General features: G+C 56.8%; 2 protein-coding genes across 9 annotated transcripts; one reads left to right on the top strand and one right to left on the bottom strand.

Moving 5' to 3' along the window:
* Window positions 1-320: 320 nt before the first annotated feature.
* Window positions 321-12,691, bottom strand: GEMIN7 (gem nuclear organelle associated protein 7). 8 transcript variants are annotated; one of them, XM_040457373.1, is made up of 3 exons: window positions 12,579-12,691; window positions 6,409-6,584; window positions 321-1,118 (listed from the first exon to the last, which is right to left on the bottom strand). In XM_040457373.1, the coding sequence occupies exons 2-3, from the start codon at window positions 6,446-6,448 to the stop codon at window positions 715-717; spliced, it is 444 nt and encodes a 147-aa protein (XP_040313307.1). In that variant the 5' UTR covers window positions 6,449-6,584; window positions 12,579-12,691; the 3' UTR covers window positions 321-714. The 8 variants fall into 8 exon arrangements, with proteins under 8 accessions (XP_040313307.1, XP_040313303.1, XP_040313305.1 ...); XM_040457369.1 differs by having other exon boundaries at window positions 12,558-12,671; XM_040457371.1 differs by having other exon boundaries at window positions 12,498-12,607.
* ZNF296 (zinc finger protein 296) lies at window positions 11,677-15,594 on the top strand. Its single transcript, XM_040457367.1, has 3 exons — window positions 11,677-12,289; window positions 12,518-12,667; window positions 14,520-15,594. Exons 1-3 carry the CDS (start codon window positions 11,992-11,994, stop codon window positions 15,491-15,493), a joined length of 1,422 nt encoding a protein of 473 aa, XP_040313301.1. The 5' UTR covers window positions 11,677-11,991; the 3' UTR covers window positions 15,494-15,594.
* The last annotated feature ends 126 nt before the right edge of the window (window positions 15,595-15,720 follow it).

Genomic DNA, 15,720 nt, shown 5'->3' with positions numbered 1-15,720 from the left:
CAAGGGCCCGGCGACCGTGTAACCAACCCAATGCGAACCACGCCCCTCGCGGTGACCACCCCCCCCCCCCCCCCGCCCACCCTAGGAAAGAAACCGCGTCTGAATCTTCCAAACCCGCTGCTCCTGCTCCGGGAGCTCCAGCCACTCCCCCAGAGAGTGAGGACCAACCCAATCTCCACCTTTATCCCCCAGTTCCTCCCGGCCCCTTGATGTGTCCTCTTCTCGAGGGCCACCAGGATAGTCAACCTCCCATTTCCTAAATCCGGTTCCATCCCTATGTGGCACATTTAAACAAAACAAAACAAAACAAGACAGGAGTCTTCCTGGAATAATGGGTTCTTTAGTAGAGGGGACTTTCTCCAGGGTGGCTGAACTTCGCAACTTCAACAGACAATTTCCCACTCTGCGATGTGCCGCCCTTTATTAACCGCCCCCAATCCCCAGTCTTCAGGAACTGGCCTGAGGCCCTGTTTTAAGAGTTTAGATTCCTGTGAGGCAGAGCATTCCTTCCAACGGGCTCTAGAACTCCTGTGGTTGCAGAATTTTACTGACTGGACTCCGCAGGTCCCAAGAAGCCAGAGTTGCCCGGCGCTCGGCTCAAATTTCCAAGGATGTTCCAAACCCTGTGGGGCCCAGGGTGCTGGGCTCGTGAACATTTGGAGGCTGGGATACTGCGGCCAGGCCTCGGGCAGAAAGGTGAACACAGTCACGTCCTCACGGCTTGAAGGTGTAGGAAATAATGTCACTACACCGCAGCAGCGCCTCGGCCTGCACGCCTATCGGCGTCTGCAGCTGCAGCACGTAGAAGTTGGCCACGTCCAGGTCGGCGGCTCCGAAGTGGGCGGTCACGTGCACACCCTCGTGCAGTGTGAAGTTCACCTGGTGACCCACCATGGCCAGCAGGCTGCGGAGGTAGCGTTCCCGAAGTGCGGCTCGGGCCTGCTGTTCCCGGGATTCCCGAGACTCTCGACCTACTGGAGACCCCGGGCTTCCAGGAACCTCTGGCTTCGGGGGGGCCCTGCGTCCGTCTGGGGCAAAGCCTCGGCTCAAGCCATCAGGGCCCCGGGGGAGCCGGAGCACAGGCACAGGAATGGCTGGTGGAGTCTGCATTATCCTGGCTGTTGGGTGAAGGGGAACAGAGGGAAGCCATTACACAGGGAGGGTGGGACTACAAGGGGGGAGGCGGGGAGCAGGGGCTTGTCTACCCCACCTCATCTCAACTTGTCCCAAACCCAGTTCCTGCTTCTCCTTTTAGAAGGCCGCCCGGGTGCCTGGGTGGCTCAGTCCGTTAAGGGTCTGATTCTTGGTTTCCGCTTAGGACATGGTCTCACAGTTCGTGGGTTCAAGCCCCACACTGGCTCTGGGCAGACAGCGCAGAGCCTGCTTAGGATTCTCTCTCTCTCCCTCTCTCTGTCCCTCCCCTGCTCTCGCACTCTCTCAAAAATTAAAAAAAAAAAAAAAATTTTTTTTTAATGTTTTATTTCTGAGACCGAGAGAGACAGTGCGTGAGCAGGGGAGGGACAGAGAGAGAGCGAGAACACAGAATCCGAAGCAGGCTCCAGGCTCTGAGCAGTCAGCACAGAGCCCGACGCGGGACTCGAACTCACAAACTGCGCGATCATGAGTCAAAGTCGGACGCTTAACCCATTGAGCCACCCGGGTGCCCCATCTCTCAAAAATAAATAAATAAAATCAGCCAGTAACCTCCTCCTCAGGAATTGGTACCACCATTCACAAGTTCCTCCTTTCCTCCCTCACGCACAGCCCATCCCATCCATAAGGAAATGCTCTCTTCCATATAAATTCCCAATTACACCGAAGCCAATTTGAAAGGGCTTCCAGTGGCCAACTCTGGAATGATGTGAATGTTAAAATAATGACAGTTACAGATTATAACCCACTGAATAAAACATAAATTCATGACTTCATGCTAATTATAAATAAATAAAAGAATAAATAAGGGAAGGAACTAAAATCACCAATGGACACTAAAATTTGTAGACGAGTGTTGGATGAAGTCTAGTGTATCTACACAATCTTCAAGTACTTCCTCACAAAATACTTATTTGTTGTAAAGAATAAACAGTAGCTTTATTTTTTTTTAATTTTGTTTAATGTTTATTTTTGAGAGAGAGACAGAGTGTGAGCGGGAGAGGGGCAGAGAGAGAGAGAGAGAGAGGGAGACACAGAATCCGAAGCAGGCTCCAGGCTCTGAGCTGTCGGCACAGAGCCCGATGCGGGGCTCAAACTCACGAACCTCAAGATCATGACCTGAGCCAAAGGCAGACGCTTAACCGGCTGAGCCACCCAGGCGCCCCAACAGTAACTTTATAGTGGAGGAATCTGGTGGACCCTACCTTAACTTAGGCATCAAAGCCATCATGTGCAGTAAAGGGACAAAAGACCCCATGTGCCTTCTGAGGTGATACACTGAAGGACAGGGCACCACTTCCGTGGTATTCCTACCAAATATGGATTACTGAAATCCAATCACGAGAAAGCTCAAATTGAGGGACTTCTACAAAACAGTGAGCCTGAGTTCCTTAAAAATAACAAGGTCCTGGGGTGCTGGGCTGGCTCAGTCAGTAGAGTATGTCACTCTTGATCTCAGGGCCAAGAGTTTGACCCCCCACTTTGGGCACAGAGCTTACGTTAAAAAAAAAAATGGGGGCACCTGGCTGGCTCAGTGGGGAGAGCATGCGACTCCTGATCTCAGGGTTGTGAGTTCAAGCTCCGTGTTGGGCATGGAGCCTACTTAAATTAAAAAACAAAAAATGGGGCACCCGGGTGGCTCAGTTGGTTAAACATCTGACTCTTGATCTTGGCTCAGGACCTGAGCAGTACGGAGCCTACTTGGGATTCTCTCTCTCTCCCTATCTCTCTGCCCCGCCCCTACTGGTGCGTGCGCGCACTCTCTTTCAAAATTAGTAAATAAACATCAAAAAAAGAAGAAGAAAATCATAAGGAAGAGAAAATACATTTACAGTACTGTACTGTATTTATTGAAAAAAGAATGCATGTGTAAGTGGACCGATGCAGTTCAAACCCCCCACCGTTCAAGGATCAACTGTTGTGGACGTATTCCCAGCCTGACACCCCTGCCCACATCTTGCCCCCCGTCGCTTCCTTCCTGGACTACTGAAGTCAACTCCACCCGGGCCCCTGGCTTCCACTTTCACTGTCCCCCCACCTGCAAGTCTGTCCCCACGCACAGCCAGAAGGACCTTGTTCGCACCTAACACCGACCATCTAACACCTGAGTCAGGTCACATGCGTCCTCTGCCGAGAACCTTCCCCTGGCTTCAGCCTCGCCCAGAGGCAAAGCCAACGTCCTCACCACAGCCCCATCGGCCGCTCGTGCTTCGCACCCCGCCAGCACCCTCGTGGCGGGCCATGCTTCTCTGTCTAGCCCAGCCCCTCTGGCTGCCTTGCTGGGCTGCAAACGCGCCTGGCACAGAAGTCCCTCTCAGACCCCTGCACTTGAAGTTCCCCTCTGCTTGTATCTCCTCTCCGCCTTCTCTGAGCACACCATCTTCAAGTGCCACCCCACATTCTTCCACGCCCTCACCAGCCTCGTTGGTAGCGCGCAGGACTCTTCTGACGTGATATTGTATATTTATGGTCCTGCCTAGGGCCCTTCTCCTCCGCTAGATGCCTGCCTCCCTCCCCGTGGGCAGCGACCTTGCTTTCCCCCGGGTGCTGACCCCCAGCTTCCTGGAACACTGTGTGGCAGCGGCCCAGAGACCAGGCTCCTTAAAACATCGTTCCTGCTTGAATGAATGGAGGGGAGATTGAGCTCCCAGGCCTGCTCAGCTGGGTGACTTCAAGGGACAGTTTCCAGGCTGGACAGGGCCTGGTGATTAACAGAAGTGACAAATTTTAGGCACATGGTGTCCCATCCCTGGGCCACTCCCGGTACGGGGGAGATCAAGACGATCCTTGGGGCGCCTGGGTGGCTCAGTCGGTTAAGCGTCCGACTTCGGCCCAGGTCATGATCTCACGGTTCGTGGGTTCGAGCCCCGCATCGGGCTCTGGGCTGACAGCACAGAGCCTGGAGCCTGTTTCGGATTCTGTGTCTCCCTCTCTCTCTGCCCCTCCCCCACTCACGCTCCGTCTCCCTCTGTCTCAAAAAAAAAAAAAGATGATCGTTTTTCTTGTTCAGCTCTTCTCGTCTCTGCAGCTCGACGGTGAGCTCCTTGAGAGCACGGACGCCACAGAGCAACGGGTCAAGGCCGTAGAGGAGGGTTTCTCCCTAACATTGATGATATTTGGGACTGGATCGTTCTTTTTTTTTTTTTTTTTTTTTTTTAAGTGTATTCATCTTTGAGAGAGAGAGAGACAGAGCATGAACAGGGGAGGGGCAGGGAGAGCGAGGGAGACACAGCATCCGAAACAGGCTCCAGGCTCTGAGCTGTCAGCACAGAGCTCGACACGGGGCTGGAACTCCCAGACCACAAGATCATGACCTGAGCAGAAGTCGGATGATTAACGGACAGAGCCATCCAGGTGCCCCGGGACTGGATCGTTCTCTGTGGTGGCGTGGCGGGCTGTCCAGGGCATAGGTGTAGGACTTTAGCAGCAGCCCTAGCCTCCACCCACTAGATGCCAGTAGCAACCCCCCCCATTACCCCCTGCTGTGACTACCAAAACTGTCCCCCCTTGGTGAATAATATGGTATGAGAATTACACCTCAGTAAAGCCTTTTTCTTTTAAAAGATCTTATTTCTTTAAATATTTTTAAAATGTTTATTTATTTTTGAGAGAGGGAGAGAGTGCGCGCGTGCACCCTAGTGGGGGAGGGGCAGCGAGGGGGGGGGGGCAGAGGATCCCAAATGGGCTCCGCGCTGAGCGATAGCAAAGGGCACAATGCGGGGCTTGAACCCACGAGCCTCGAGATTATGACCCGAGCTGAAGCTGGACGCCCCACGGATAGAGCCACCCAGGTGCCCCTAGAAGATTTTATTGTTTTTAAAGTGATCTCTGCACTCGGTGTGAGGCTGGAACTTACAACTCTGAGATCGAGTGGCAGGCCATACTGACCGAGCCAGCCAAGTGCTGTAACATACGGATAACTTTAAAAAACAAAAAGGCTTTAAAGGGGCGCCTGAGTGGCTCGATGGGTTGAGCATCCAACTCTTGACCTCGGATCAGGGCATGATTTCATGGTTCTTGGGATCGAGCCCCACATCGGGCTCTATACTGACAGCACAGAGCCTGTTTGAGATTCTCTCTCTCCCTCTCTCTCTCTGCCCCTCCCCATGCTGGTGCACGCGCGTGCTCGCTCTCTCTCTCTCTCTCTCTCTCAAATAAATAAACATTAAAAAAATAAACTAATTAACATTAAAAAAGGCTTCAGGGGATGCCTGGCTGGTTCGGTCAGTAGAGCATGTGACTCTTGACCTCAGGGTCGTGAGTTCCAGACCCACATTGGGCATGGAGCCTACTCTTTTTTTTTTTTTTTTTTTTTTTTAAGTAGGCTGCAACCCCAGTGTGGAGCCCAACGTAGGGCTGGAACTCATGAGCCTGACGTCATGACCTGAGCCGAGATCAAGAGTTGGACGCTTAATTGAACGAGCCCTCCAGGCGCCCCAGTAGTTTTAAAATTCTAATTTCAAAAAGGCAGGGGCATATCGTAATGCTTCCGTGTCCCTTAAAAGATGTTAGACTCCCGGAGCCTCTGGCTGGCTCAATTGGAAGAGCATGAGGCTCTTGATCTCAGGGCTGTGTATGGAGCCTACTTAAAATTAAATTAAATTAAACTAAATCAAACTTAAAAATGTTAGATGTCCCCTTCAGGAATCTGAACTTCCTCTCCTATCCTTCCCTACTCCCCAGACTTTCTGTCCCGGTCCAGACCTTTCCCAGGGACTGGCTTTTAAGTCCTACAGATCAGACACCCCTACTGCTGACCCGGATTGAATCCCTATTAGCAGAAGTTGGCAAATTTTCTCTGTAAGGGGCCTGACGGTGAATACTGTAGGCTCTGTGGGCTATAGGGTCTGTCACAACTACTCAACTTTGTCACAGTTGCAACACAGCGGCCACAGACAGACACGAAAATAATAAACACGGCCGTTCTTACAACCTCACTTATTGGGACACTGACATTTCAATTTGATCTAATTTCATGCACCACAAAAATTTCTCAAAGTCTTCCAAGCACTTCAAAAGTAAACCTTGGCACTTGGGGGACTCAGTCGGTTAAGTGTCCCGGCTCTCGATTTCAGCTCAGGTCGTGATCTCACCGTTCCCAAGTTCGAGCCCCGCGAGGGGCTCCGTGCTGACAGGGCAGAGCCTGCTTGGGATTCTCTCGCCCTCTCTCTCTGCCCCTCCCCTGCTCGTGCTCTCTCTCTCTGTCTCTCAAAATAAGTAATAAAGTATACTGAAGGGAAAAAAGGTAAAACCCACTCTTGGCTGGCAGGCCACACAAGACCGGGAGGCAGGCCATTAGCTTACCCCCCTCAGCGGACAGGAAGGTGTGGATTCGGGGAGACGGGCGGTTCTTAGCCCTCCCAGATTCGCTACGAGGGATCTGGACAGGTCACCGCGGCTCTGCAAACAGCCTCCCTGTTCGGTTTCCTCATCTGTAAAATGAAGCAAAAAAAGAAAAAAAAAAAAAAAAAGACTCAGACTTCCTAGGGTTCCGGGAGACCCTTTCAGGCGGCAATGGGTGATCACACAAGGGACATCCCACAGCACCCTGGACTCCTCCTGGCTTTCTCTGCCACCCACGTTCAACCCAGCGGTAAAGTCACCTTCGGAAAGGTATCCAGAATCCAGCAACTTTTCACCTCCGCTCGCTCTCCCCTCCCCCTGCCTCCTCCTTGGTCCAGCCACGGTCTTCTCCTTCCCTCTTCACAGCCTCCACCGCCACCCCGCAGTCTGTTCCCTATGCAGACACAGCTCAGTAAATATTTGTTGAAGGGAAAGGAAGGATCCACCCGTCCACATTATCCAAGTGCCTGCTCGGGGGCCCAGCTCACGTGGGGTGGTGCCAGGGACAGGGTGGTGAGGGAAACTGCCCTCACAGGCCAGTGGGTGACACAGACTTGTTTCTGGACAATGCCTACCCAGAGCGGGCAGGGCTGGAGGAGCCTCAGGTGCCCAGAGGGGCCACCTGGCCCAAGAAGGGGGCAAGAGATAGCCAGCCAGGAAGGGTGTTGTATCTGAGCAGCCCTAAATGAAATAAGGAACTGAGTCCTGTAGACATCTGGGGGGACAGCGTTCCAGTCAGGGGGAACAGCAAATACAAAGCCCAGGGAAGGGTGACTTTGAAGCAAAGCAAGGAGGCCAGCGTGGAGGAGGTGGGAGCAGAGGCAGATCGGCAGGGAGGGGCCTCGAAGACTGAGTTGAGGGCTTGGCTCACTACTCTGAGGCAAGAGCCTTGGGATGGTTCTGAGCAGGGGAGGGACAGGACCTGACTGATTTTCACATGATCCCTCTCCCTGCAGGGAGCCCAGTGAGGAAGCTGCCTCGGTGGCCCAGGCGGGCAGAGCATGATGGTGCCTGGAACAGGGTGGGGGGCCGTGGGGGTGGGGGAAAGTGGTCAGATGAGGGTTGGGTTTCTTTAAATGTTTTTACTTATTTATTTATTTTTGAGAGAGAGAGAGAGAGAGAGAGAGAGAGAGAGAGAGAGAGAGAGAGGTAGACACAGAATCTGAAGCAGGCTCCAGGCTCTGAGCTGTCAGCACAGAGCCCGACACGGGGCTCGAACTCGCGAACCGCAAGATCATGACCTGAGCCACAGTCGGGATGCTCAACCAGCCACCCAGGCGCCCCACGTTTTTGATCTGTTAGTTAACACGCACTATTATGTTAGTTTCAGGACTACATTTCCTTTCTTTGACCACTACCACTGTAGATGGGATTAAGGGATATACACACTTTCTAATTTATCTGACCACTGCCCTTTGCACTCCAAGCTTAGCCAAGGCTCATCAGCCCCCAGGGCTTTCACCCAACCTAGGTTAACACTCCAGTGATTTAAGAGATACACCCTAGTCTGTAGGGCTAGGACGTCCCTCGGTACCGATGGGAATTAAGCAAATGGCCACAAATCACATGAAATCCCTAGATAAAACAACCAACGGAGATTTGGTCATACCACGTAATCCCCATTCTCCTGAAGAGGAAACTGGCACTGGGAGATGCCAAATCATTTACTGGGTGCAAGCTGGTGAGTGGCAGGAAAAGGGAGTGAACCCAGGTTGCCCTGGGTTGGACAAGAGACCCGGGCCATCACCCCTGCTCTCTGCAGGGCAGATTTGTTTCAGGGTCAGCGCACCACTGGAGGTCTTGGAACCAAGGTGTGACCTGATAAGAAGCTGGTTTAAGAAAGGTCAGGTAGGGTGTGCCCAAGAAGGCAAAAGCAGGCATTATCCCTTCTCCCTGGTGACCAGGCCCCAGAATCCTTTATCCTCTAAGCCAAGGATTTCTGGCCCAAAGATTTCAGAAAAATGGCCCAACCCACCCCCACGACTTGCACAGTCAAGACTCCAGACCCCATCACTTAGGTCACGGACAAGGAAGGGCAGGAGATTCCCAGACCTCCCTTCTTGGGGCCTCAGTGCTGACTTCCAAGAAAATGGGAATGGATCAGTTCAAGGGACAGACATTTAGTTAACCCTTCAGTAACCAGGGGAGGGAGAGCCGAGTTACCAGGTTAACAGTGAAGACCCCAGACCTTCGCTAATTAACCAAGGTGCCGACAGGTCCACACACACCCCAGAGGTGGCCCTGTGGGATGCAAATCAGTTAAAATGGAGCCTCCAGAGAGGGTCGGAACCTCAAGCACGGAATACTTCCCCTCCCCTCTGCCCCCTGGGCTGGTCAGTTTCCTTTCAATTCCGCCCTGGCCACCCACAGCTAGCCTTTTCTTATACTAAGTAGGTCCTCCCGGCCCCCAGGCGTCCATTCCCCACTCTGCCTGGGCTGGGTGTCCTCCCGGCTCAGATCAGGCAAGCGATTCCGTCCCGCCAAGGCGGGAGTCACAACTGCTGCCGTTGTTACTGTTACCATCGTCGTCGCTGTTATTTTCCGAGAGAGAGAGAGAGAGAGAGAGAGAGCGAGCGAGCGAGCTCGCGCATTCTGAGCGGCCCGGGCCCCTCACCCCAACCCCGGCGCCGGAACGTCCCCGATGCTGCGTTCCGGACCGGAGTCCCCATGCAGGCGTTCGGGGACCACAACGTCCCCACGGCCAGCGTTGCAGGCGCGGACCTGCCCCTTCCCGCCACTCCCGGCCGCGCACGCGGGCGGGCGTCCGGGGCCAGGCCCAGGGAGAGGGAGTGAAACGTTGCTCGCGCCCCACCACCGACACCCAAGCACTCACCGAGGTCCGCGGCGCCCGGCGCCCCCACTTCCGCCGGCGCCCCAGCTGCAGAGGCCCGGGCGGGCCGCGAGCCGCCCAGCCTGGGTTCCGCCCGCGCTGCCGCCGCCCCACGTGGTGGCGGGCGGGCTCTCGGGCTCGGAAACCAGCGCGGCCCCACGCACCACCCCCGCCCCGCGGCTTGGCCCATCGCTTCCATCTGATCCGCCTGCCTGAGAGGTGGGGGGCGTCCGGGATGCCCGCTTTAGAGAAGAAGAAATTGAGGTTCGGAGAGGAGGAGACTTCCTCCGGGCTGAGTTAAGGACAGAGCTTGGTCTCCCCCTACACGTGCACACTCCTACCCTTCACCTGCAGTCCAAACCGCAGCTCCTCTCTTTGAAACCTTGAGCAGCCACACGGCAGGAAAAAGGCTTGGAGAGGGCAGCAGCGGGACCCGAGGTGGTGGTCCTGTCTAGCAGTCCCCCCTGCCGCCCCGTTTTACAAAGGGGGAAACTGAGGCCCTGAAAAACGGAATGTCTGGCTTTAAGTGCTATGGAACCTCACTGCCCTGGGCTCAGATGGAATTCACTTCTTCCACATTTTTTCCATAAGCCAGGGGCTTCACGGGCCCAGCAGATCCCCAAGACCGAGTGCCTGGCACACAGCCCCTCTGTGAGGTCTGTTGAAAGAACGTGCTGGAGGGGCCTGGGCGGCGCGGTCCCGTTAAGTGTCCGTCTCTTGAGCTCGGCTCAGGCCATGATCTCTCTCACGTTTTGGGAGTTCCAGCCCTGCATGGGGCTCTGCACCCACGGTGTGGAACCTGCTTGGGATTGTCTCTCCCTCTCTCTGCCCCTCCCCAGCTTGTGCTCTAAATAAATAAATAAATAAATAAATAAATAAATAAATAAATAAATAAACAAGAAAGAAAGAAAGAAAGAAAGAAAGAAAGAAAGAAAGAAAGAGAAAGAGAATGTGCTGAATACCCATTTGTTGACTGACCTATGAACAAGCAGGATTTATGTGAACCAGGCTGATTTGACTCTTGCCCTCTGGAACCCACATTTTTGGAGGGCCGGGAGGGGCAGAATAGGGTATACCTGAGCAAATACATCAACAAGATCCTGCAGGGCTTGCGATGAGTGATAACAAAAGGAATAAAATAAGGATAATGGGGTAACAGGTGGTAGAGTCAGGGGAGCTTCTCTAGTTGGGTGGTCAAAGGAGGTGGCAGTGAAGAAGCCCCTTTAGGTAATAGATGGGGAAACTGAGGCCCAGGGAAGAAGTGAGGACCGATGGAGGTCACGGTTGTAAGGCCTTGAGCAGGGTGGAGCTGCTTTAGATACAGTGGCCAGGCAGGCCCTGGGCTCTCGGGAGGACGATTGAGCTCAGACCTGAATAACAATATGAGGAACCCTCTGGCCCGGAGCAGTGCTCCTGGGACATTAGCATGAGCAATTCACTCAGAGCTGGGCTGGGGACCCAGGGGAGGACAGACCCCGGCCCTGACCTCAGCGAGCTTGTGTTGGGTGGGGGTGGGGAGGGAAGAGAGGACAGTCAACCGATAGGTCTATGTTATTATGATGTGGCCGGTGCCAGGAAGAAAAGGAAACTTGTAAGGGTTGGAGGGTGGGGCGGGGTGTTGATGCCACTTCAAACAGTGATCGGAGCGAGCTGCTTTGCGGAGGCAAGTTCAAGGAGGCCCGCGTGGAGGGAGGTGAAGACAGTTGCTTCTTTGGTTTTTATAGTGATTCCAGGGTTAGGAGCAGAGTAGATGTATATAACCGCAACCCTCCTCGCCTTAACCAGCCCTCCGCCGCAGGCGTTGGTCTCAGAAATCCCAAGCCCTTAGGTGGACGTAAGACCCCCTCGGCCCCGAGGCAGTTTTCTCACAGAACCCAATCACCCACGCCTTTCCCCACGCCCTGCCCCCCCTTCCTTGTTATTCTGGAACATACAAGGCTGGCCGGCCCCCTCACCTCCTTCGGGGCTCAAGTGCCCCACGCTCTTTCCCTGTAGAAAACCGACCAAGGCCCCACCCCCACCCCCACCCCGGCAACCCTGCCCCTTTCTAGCCCTTCCTAGTTTTTTATTCGGGCCCCATCGCACTTGCCGTCCTGGAAGGCACTCCGTTTTACAGTTATCTTGTTGAGAGTCTGTCTCCCCCCAACAAATACACTGCGTGAGAGGAGATTATTGGCTGTCCTGTTCACCGCTGTACCCTCAGTACTTAGAACAGAACCTAGTGCGAGGTGCTCAATAAATGTTTGCCCCCTGAGTTTTTATTGTAACGCATTTAAAGGAATGGACCGAAACGTGGCCCCCGCCGTATTCTCTCTCGGGGGTGCATGTAGGCACCCTGCGCCTCAGTTTCACCGGTCCTAAAGAGGCATCAGGAATGGGCGTTTGTGTGCACGGTCGTGTGACCTCGGCGTCGTTAAGGTTTGGTCGCTAAGAAAATGCAGTGGGCTCGTCTTTGATCGAGTTTGGCTGCCGCCCGGGCCCCTGCGGGGCCGCCCCGTCCTCGCCCGCCAGGTCCCGCCCCGGTGGGTGGAGCCACGGGCCGGGCCAGCACGTGTAAGAGTTCGCGGCGGGTCGCCGCAGTCACTCACCTGAGCGCCTCGGTCTGAGCGCGCACGGCCCGCGCGTCCTCCGCCCGCCCGCTCACCAGCCCGCCCGGCCCTCGACTCATGTCCCGCCGCAAGGCCGGCTGCATGCCCCGCCGAGTAGACCCCGCGCCCGCCGCCAACACAGACGACGAGATGGAGATGCCGGCCCTCGTCATCGAAATGAAGCCGGAGCCGGACGTGCGGCCCCTACAGGCCCCGGGGCTGGGGCCCTTCTCCCCGAAGGAAGTGCCCACGCCGAGGCGGTTCGAGGGCGAACCCCGCCGTTCCTCCGGCCCCGTGCCCGTCGGGAGCCCTCTCCACGCCCTCGGCGCGCGGAACCAGTGGGCACTGTGGACGCCGCTGATCCTCAACCCTCGCGGTGAGCGCCCCCTGCCCCTGCCCCGCCTCCCTCCCCCTTCACTCGGGTGGGACGCCCTCCTCCGGGCACCGGGCACCGACCCCCGACCCCCGACCCCCCGGCCTTATTTCCCTTGCTTGGTCCTGGCCTCCAGCCCCCTTTCTGACCTTCGGGGTTTCCCTCTCCCTCGGAACCCCCAGCCCCCATCCGGGCCCCACCCGACGCTTACCACCCGCTTCCTCCCAGCAGACCGCCAGCCCTGGACCGACAAACACCCAGATCTGTTGACCTGCGGCCGCTGCCTGCAGACCTTTCCTTTGGAAGCCATCACTGCTTTCATGGACCACAAGAAGCTGGACTGTCAGCTTTTCAGAGGCCCCAGCCCCGGCCAGGGCTCAGGTGAGTCAAGCCGGGATGCAGTCCCCCTCTCAAGTTCAAGGGCCTGGCTTCCTGTGGGAGAAGGGGCTGAACTGGACAGGCGGGGCAGTGAGCACTACTTCCCCTTTCTCGCTCCCCATCGGGTGCAGCCTAGGCGTGGCCAGGGCCTGCCCTGTCCTAGGGCTGGGACTAGTGGCGGGGGTGGAGGGGGGGGGGGTGCGGGCAGGGGCTGGGCATGAAGGAGGGCCGCCCACAGGGTGTGGCCAGCCCCTGAAGACTGGTCTGGGGATTTGCCACACACACACACCCCCAATCTGGTTTCACTTCTCCTTCCCCTTGGCCAGAAATAACTGGCCAGGTGGCTGGACCAGTGTGGCAGTAGGGGGACCTCTGGGGAGGGCAGCGGCCTGGGGGAGGGGAGGCTGAGGCCAGCTGGAAGTGCGCATTACCACCCCCTCCCACCCCATTATTAGTGCCGATTGAGGTGCCGGTGCATTTGCTCAGAGCCAAGGAAGGGGCTTCTGGCTTCCCTCTCTGATGGAATCTCCCAGCCCTGCCCGCTGGGAAGCCCCTGGTTTGGGCCAGGTCCTCGGTGTCTGGACACCTGGGTTCCTTCTCTTAGAAGGGAATGAAAGCCCTTGACGTGATACTAGACTCGCGGGAAGCTTTTGGTCATCACAGGCAGTGGGGGGGCATCTAAACCTACAAATTTTCATCCCCTGGCCATTGTGCTCCTAGGACTTTTGAGAAATAGAATTAGCCCCCCATTCACGCCGGGCCCGGCGCCGGGGTGGGGGGGGGGGGGCTGTGACTGGATCAGCCCGAGAGTTGAAGCCGGCAGGGTGGCCTGGTGGCCCAGGGAGGGGCTATGATGGAATCACTGGAACACTCCCAGGTGCTGGGACTTGGTGGAGCGTGGGCACTCCCGCCACGTGGGTGTAGTGCAGTTCATGTTTACTGAGGGTTTACATGGACCAAGACTTTCGGTTCTTCTCCGTTCAACGTCACAACGCCCCTCGAAGGTTAGAATCCCCGTGTTCTAACAAATGAGAAAACAGGGCCAGAGAGGAGTGTTTCTTGCCCAAGGCCACACAGCAAGGGAGCCTAAGAACTAGCTGGTGGACACGAGAGGCTGGCACTCTCCAGCCCCCATCTGTGCTCCTGACCTGGTGTTGCGTCCGGAAAGCCACCCCACCCAAGACTGTCTAGGACTTGAAGAGTAAGGTACTGATAGTACCTGGAGGGTCTAGAGAAGACACCCCATTTGGAGGGCTCTTAATTTGGGGTCCACGCAGAGGGAGAGGGAACCTCTCTCACTACCCCTCCCAACTTCTAGGTGGCTGCTTCCCTCCTCGGCCCCCTCTTCTGCAAGGCAGGGAATAGGAGACCGTGCATGGAACCCATGAACTTGGGGCCTGGCACAGAACCCCGCTCAGTAATCAAAAGCTGTATTAAGCCGACAATCTTCTTTGAAAACCCGTCTCCCGCTCCCCAGGGTTCTGGGTTGAAACCCCAACTCCACCCTTCTAAGCTCGTGAGCTTGGGGAAAGGTCTTTGCCTGACCTCCCTTCCCGACTCCCTCCTATAAAACGGCCCTCCCCACCCCATCCCTCACCCTGCTTTCACTTCTGGTGAAGACTTGCAAACACAGAAAATCCTCAGGTGTGCACCATCCACTCCGCAGGTTTTCCTTACTTGCCTGCCCGCCCGCTTCTGAGCATCAGCTTCTGGAGGACGGGGGTCTCGCCTGCCTTCCTTACTGGGCCTTCTCAGCCCCCGGAGTGGAGCCTTTCCCGCAGAAGGTGTCCGCCTGGCAGGCGTGAGTCGCAACTGTCGCTTTTCCCCATCTAACGCCGGGCCTTTCTCGTTGCAGAACGCCACGACCCCAAGGCCCTGGGCTGCTTCCGCTGCGGGAGACAGTTCTCAGGGGCCTGGAAACTGCTGCGCCATGCCCAGTGGGACCACGGACTGTCCATCTACCAGACGGAACCCGAGGCCCCGGAGGCCCCGCTGCTGGGCCTGGCAGAGGTGGCCGCTGCCGTGTCGGCAGTGGTGGAGCCGGAAGCGGAGGCCAAGGGCCCCCGGGTGAGCATCCCCCCGCGGCGGAGCCCCACCTGCCCCGTGTGCGCGAAGACCCTCAGCTCCTTCAGCAATCTCAAAGTGCACATGCGCTCGCACACAGGCGAGCGGCCCTATGCCTGTGACCAGTGTCCCTACACCTGTACCCAGAGTAGCAAGCTCAACCGCCACAAGAAGACCCACCGGCAGCCACGGCCTCAGAGCCCCTTCAAGGCCAGAGCCAGCCCAGAACAGGCCTCTGCCGCTGCCCCTCCTGAGCCAGCGGCCCACGCCGCAGCCCCGGCCAGCACCCTCCTGTGCGGCAGCGGCGAGAGCGCCGGAGCGGCCGCCACGGCGGGGGTCCAGGAACCCGGGGCTCCCAGTGGTGGGGCGCAGGTGGGCCCCGGCGGGGCCAGTTGGGAAGCTACCGCCAAGGAACAGAGAACTGAACCTGCGAAGGGCCCGACGTCCCCCAAGAAGCTGCCAAAGCCGGCGGTCAAGAGCCGCGGGCCCGGGGGCAGCTGTGAGTTCTGTGGAAAGCACTTCACCAACAGCAGCAACCTGACGGTGCACCGGCGCTCACACACGGGCGAGCGGCCCTACACCTGCGAGCTCTGTCCCTACGCCTGTGCCCAGAGCAGCAAGCTCAACCGCCACCGCCGCATGCACGGCCTGGGGCCGGGCAGCACCCGCTTCGAATGTCCCCACTGCTGTGTGCCCTTCGGCCTGCGTGCCACCCTGGACAAACACCTGCGGCAGAAGCACCCCGAGGTGGCCGGGGACGCCTGAGGCGCGGGAACGCCCTCTCTGCGGTCCCTGGTACCACCGTTACTGTGCTTGTCGACCTTGGCCTTGGCTCTGCTGCGAGTAAACCTCCCGCCTAGAACACACACGTTTGGACTCTGGCTTTCTTGGGGTGTCTGAGGTGGGGCGGGAGGCTTCCCTCTTTAGGGTGGACGGCTGGACAGACCGGTTTGCAGCGAGGGGGTGAGGGGAAAGGCCAGCCCCCAGTGCCC

This window comes from Herpailurus yagouaroundi, unplaced genomic scaffold, assembly GCF_014898765.1.
Source record: "Herpailurus yagouaroundi ecotype Mexico unplaced genomic scaffold, PumYag 220, whole genome shotgun sequence".
In the NCBI taxonomy this organism is placed as follows: Eukaryota; Metazoa; Chordata; class Mammalia; order Carnivora; family Felidae; genus Herpailurus; species Herpailurus yagouaroundi.
This window is presented reverse-complemented; position numbering and strand designations above follow the sequence as displayed.

What these genes read in the sequence shown, in the direction of transcription:
- GEMIN7 (XM_040457373.1), bottom strand. Translation starts at nt 6,448, where the DNA reads ATGGCCTGCCTCCCGGTCTTGTGTGGCCTGCCAGCCAAGA. An exon ending in GTGTGGCCTGCCAGCCAAGA is followed by an intron (nt 1,119 to 6,408) that starts GTGGGTTTTACC and finishes TTCACCCAACAG; the next exon opens with CCAGGATAATGCAGACTCCA.
- ZNF296 (XM_040457367.1), top strand. Translation starts at nt 11,992, where the DNA reads ATGTCCCGCCGCAAGGCCGGCTGCATGCCCCGCCGAGTAGACCCCGCG. An exon ending in GCTGATCCTCAACCCTCGCG is followed by an intron (nt 12,290 to 12,517) that starts GTGAGCGCCCCC and finishes TCCTCCCAGCAG; the next exon opens with ACCGCCAGCCCTGGACCGAC. An exon ending in CAGCCCCGGCCAGGGCTCAG is followed by an intron (nt 12,668 to 14,519) that starts GTGAGTCAAGCC and finishes TTCTCGTTGCAG; the next exon opens with AACGCCACGACCCCAAGGCC.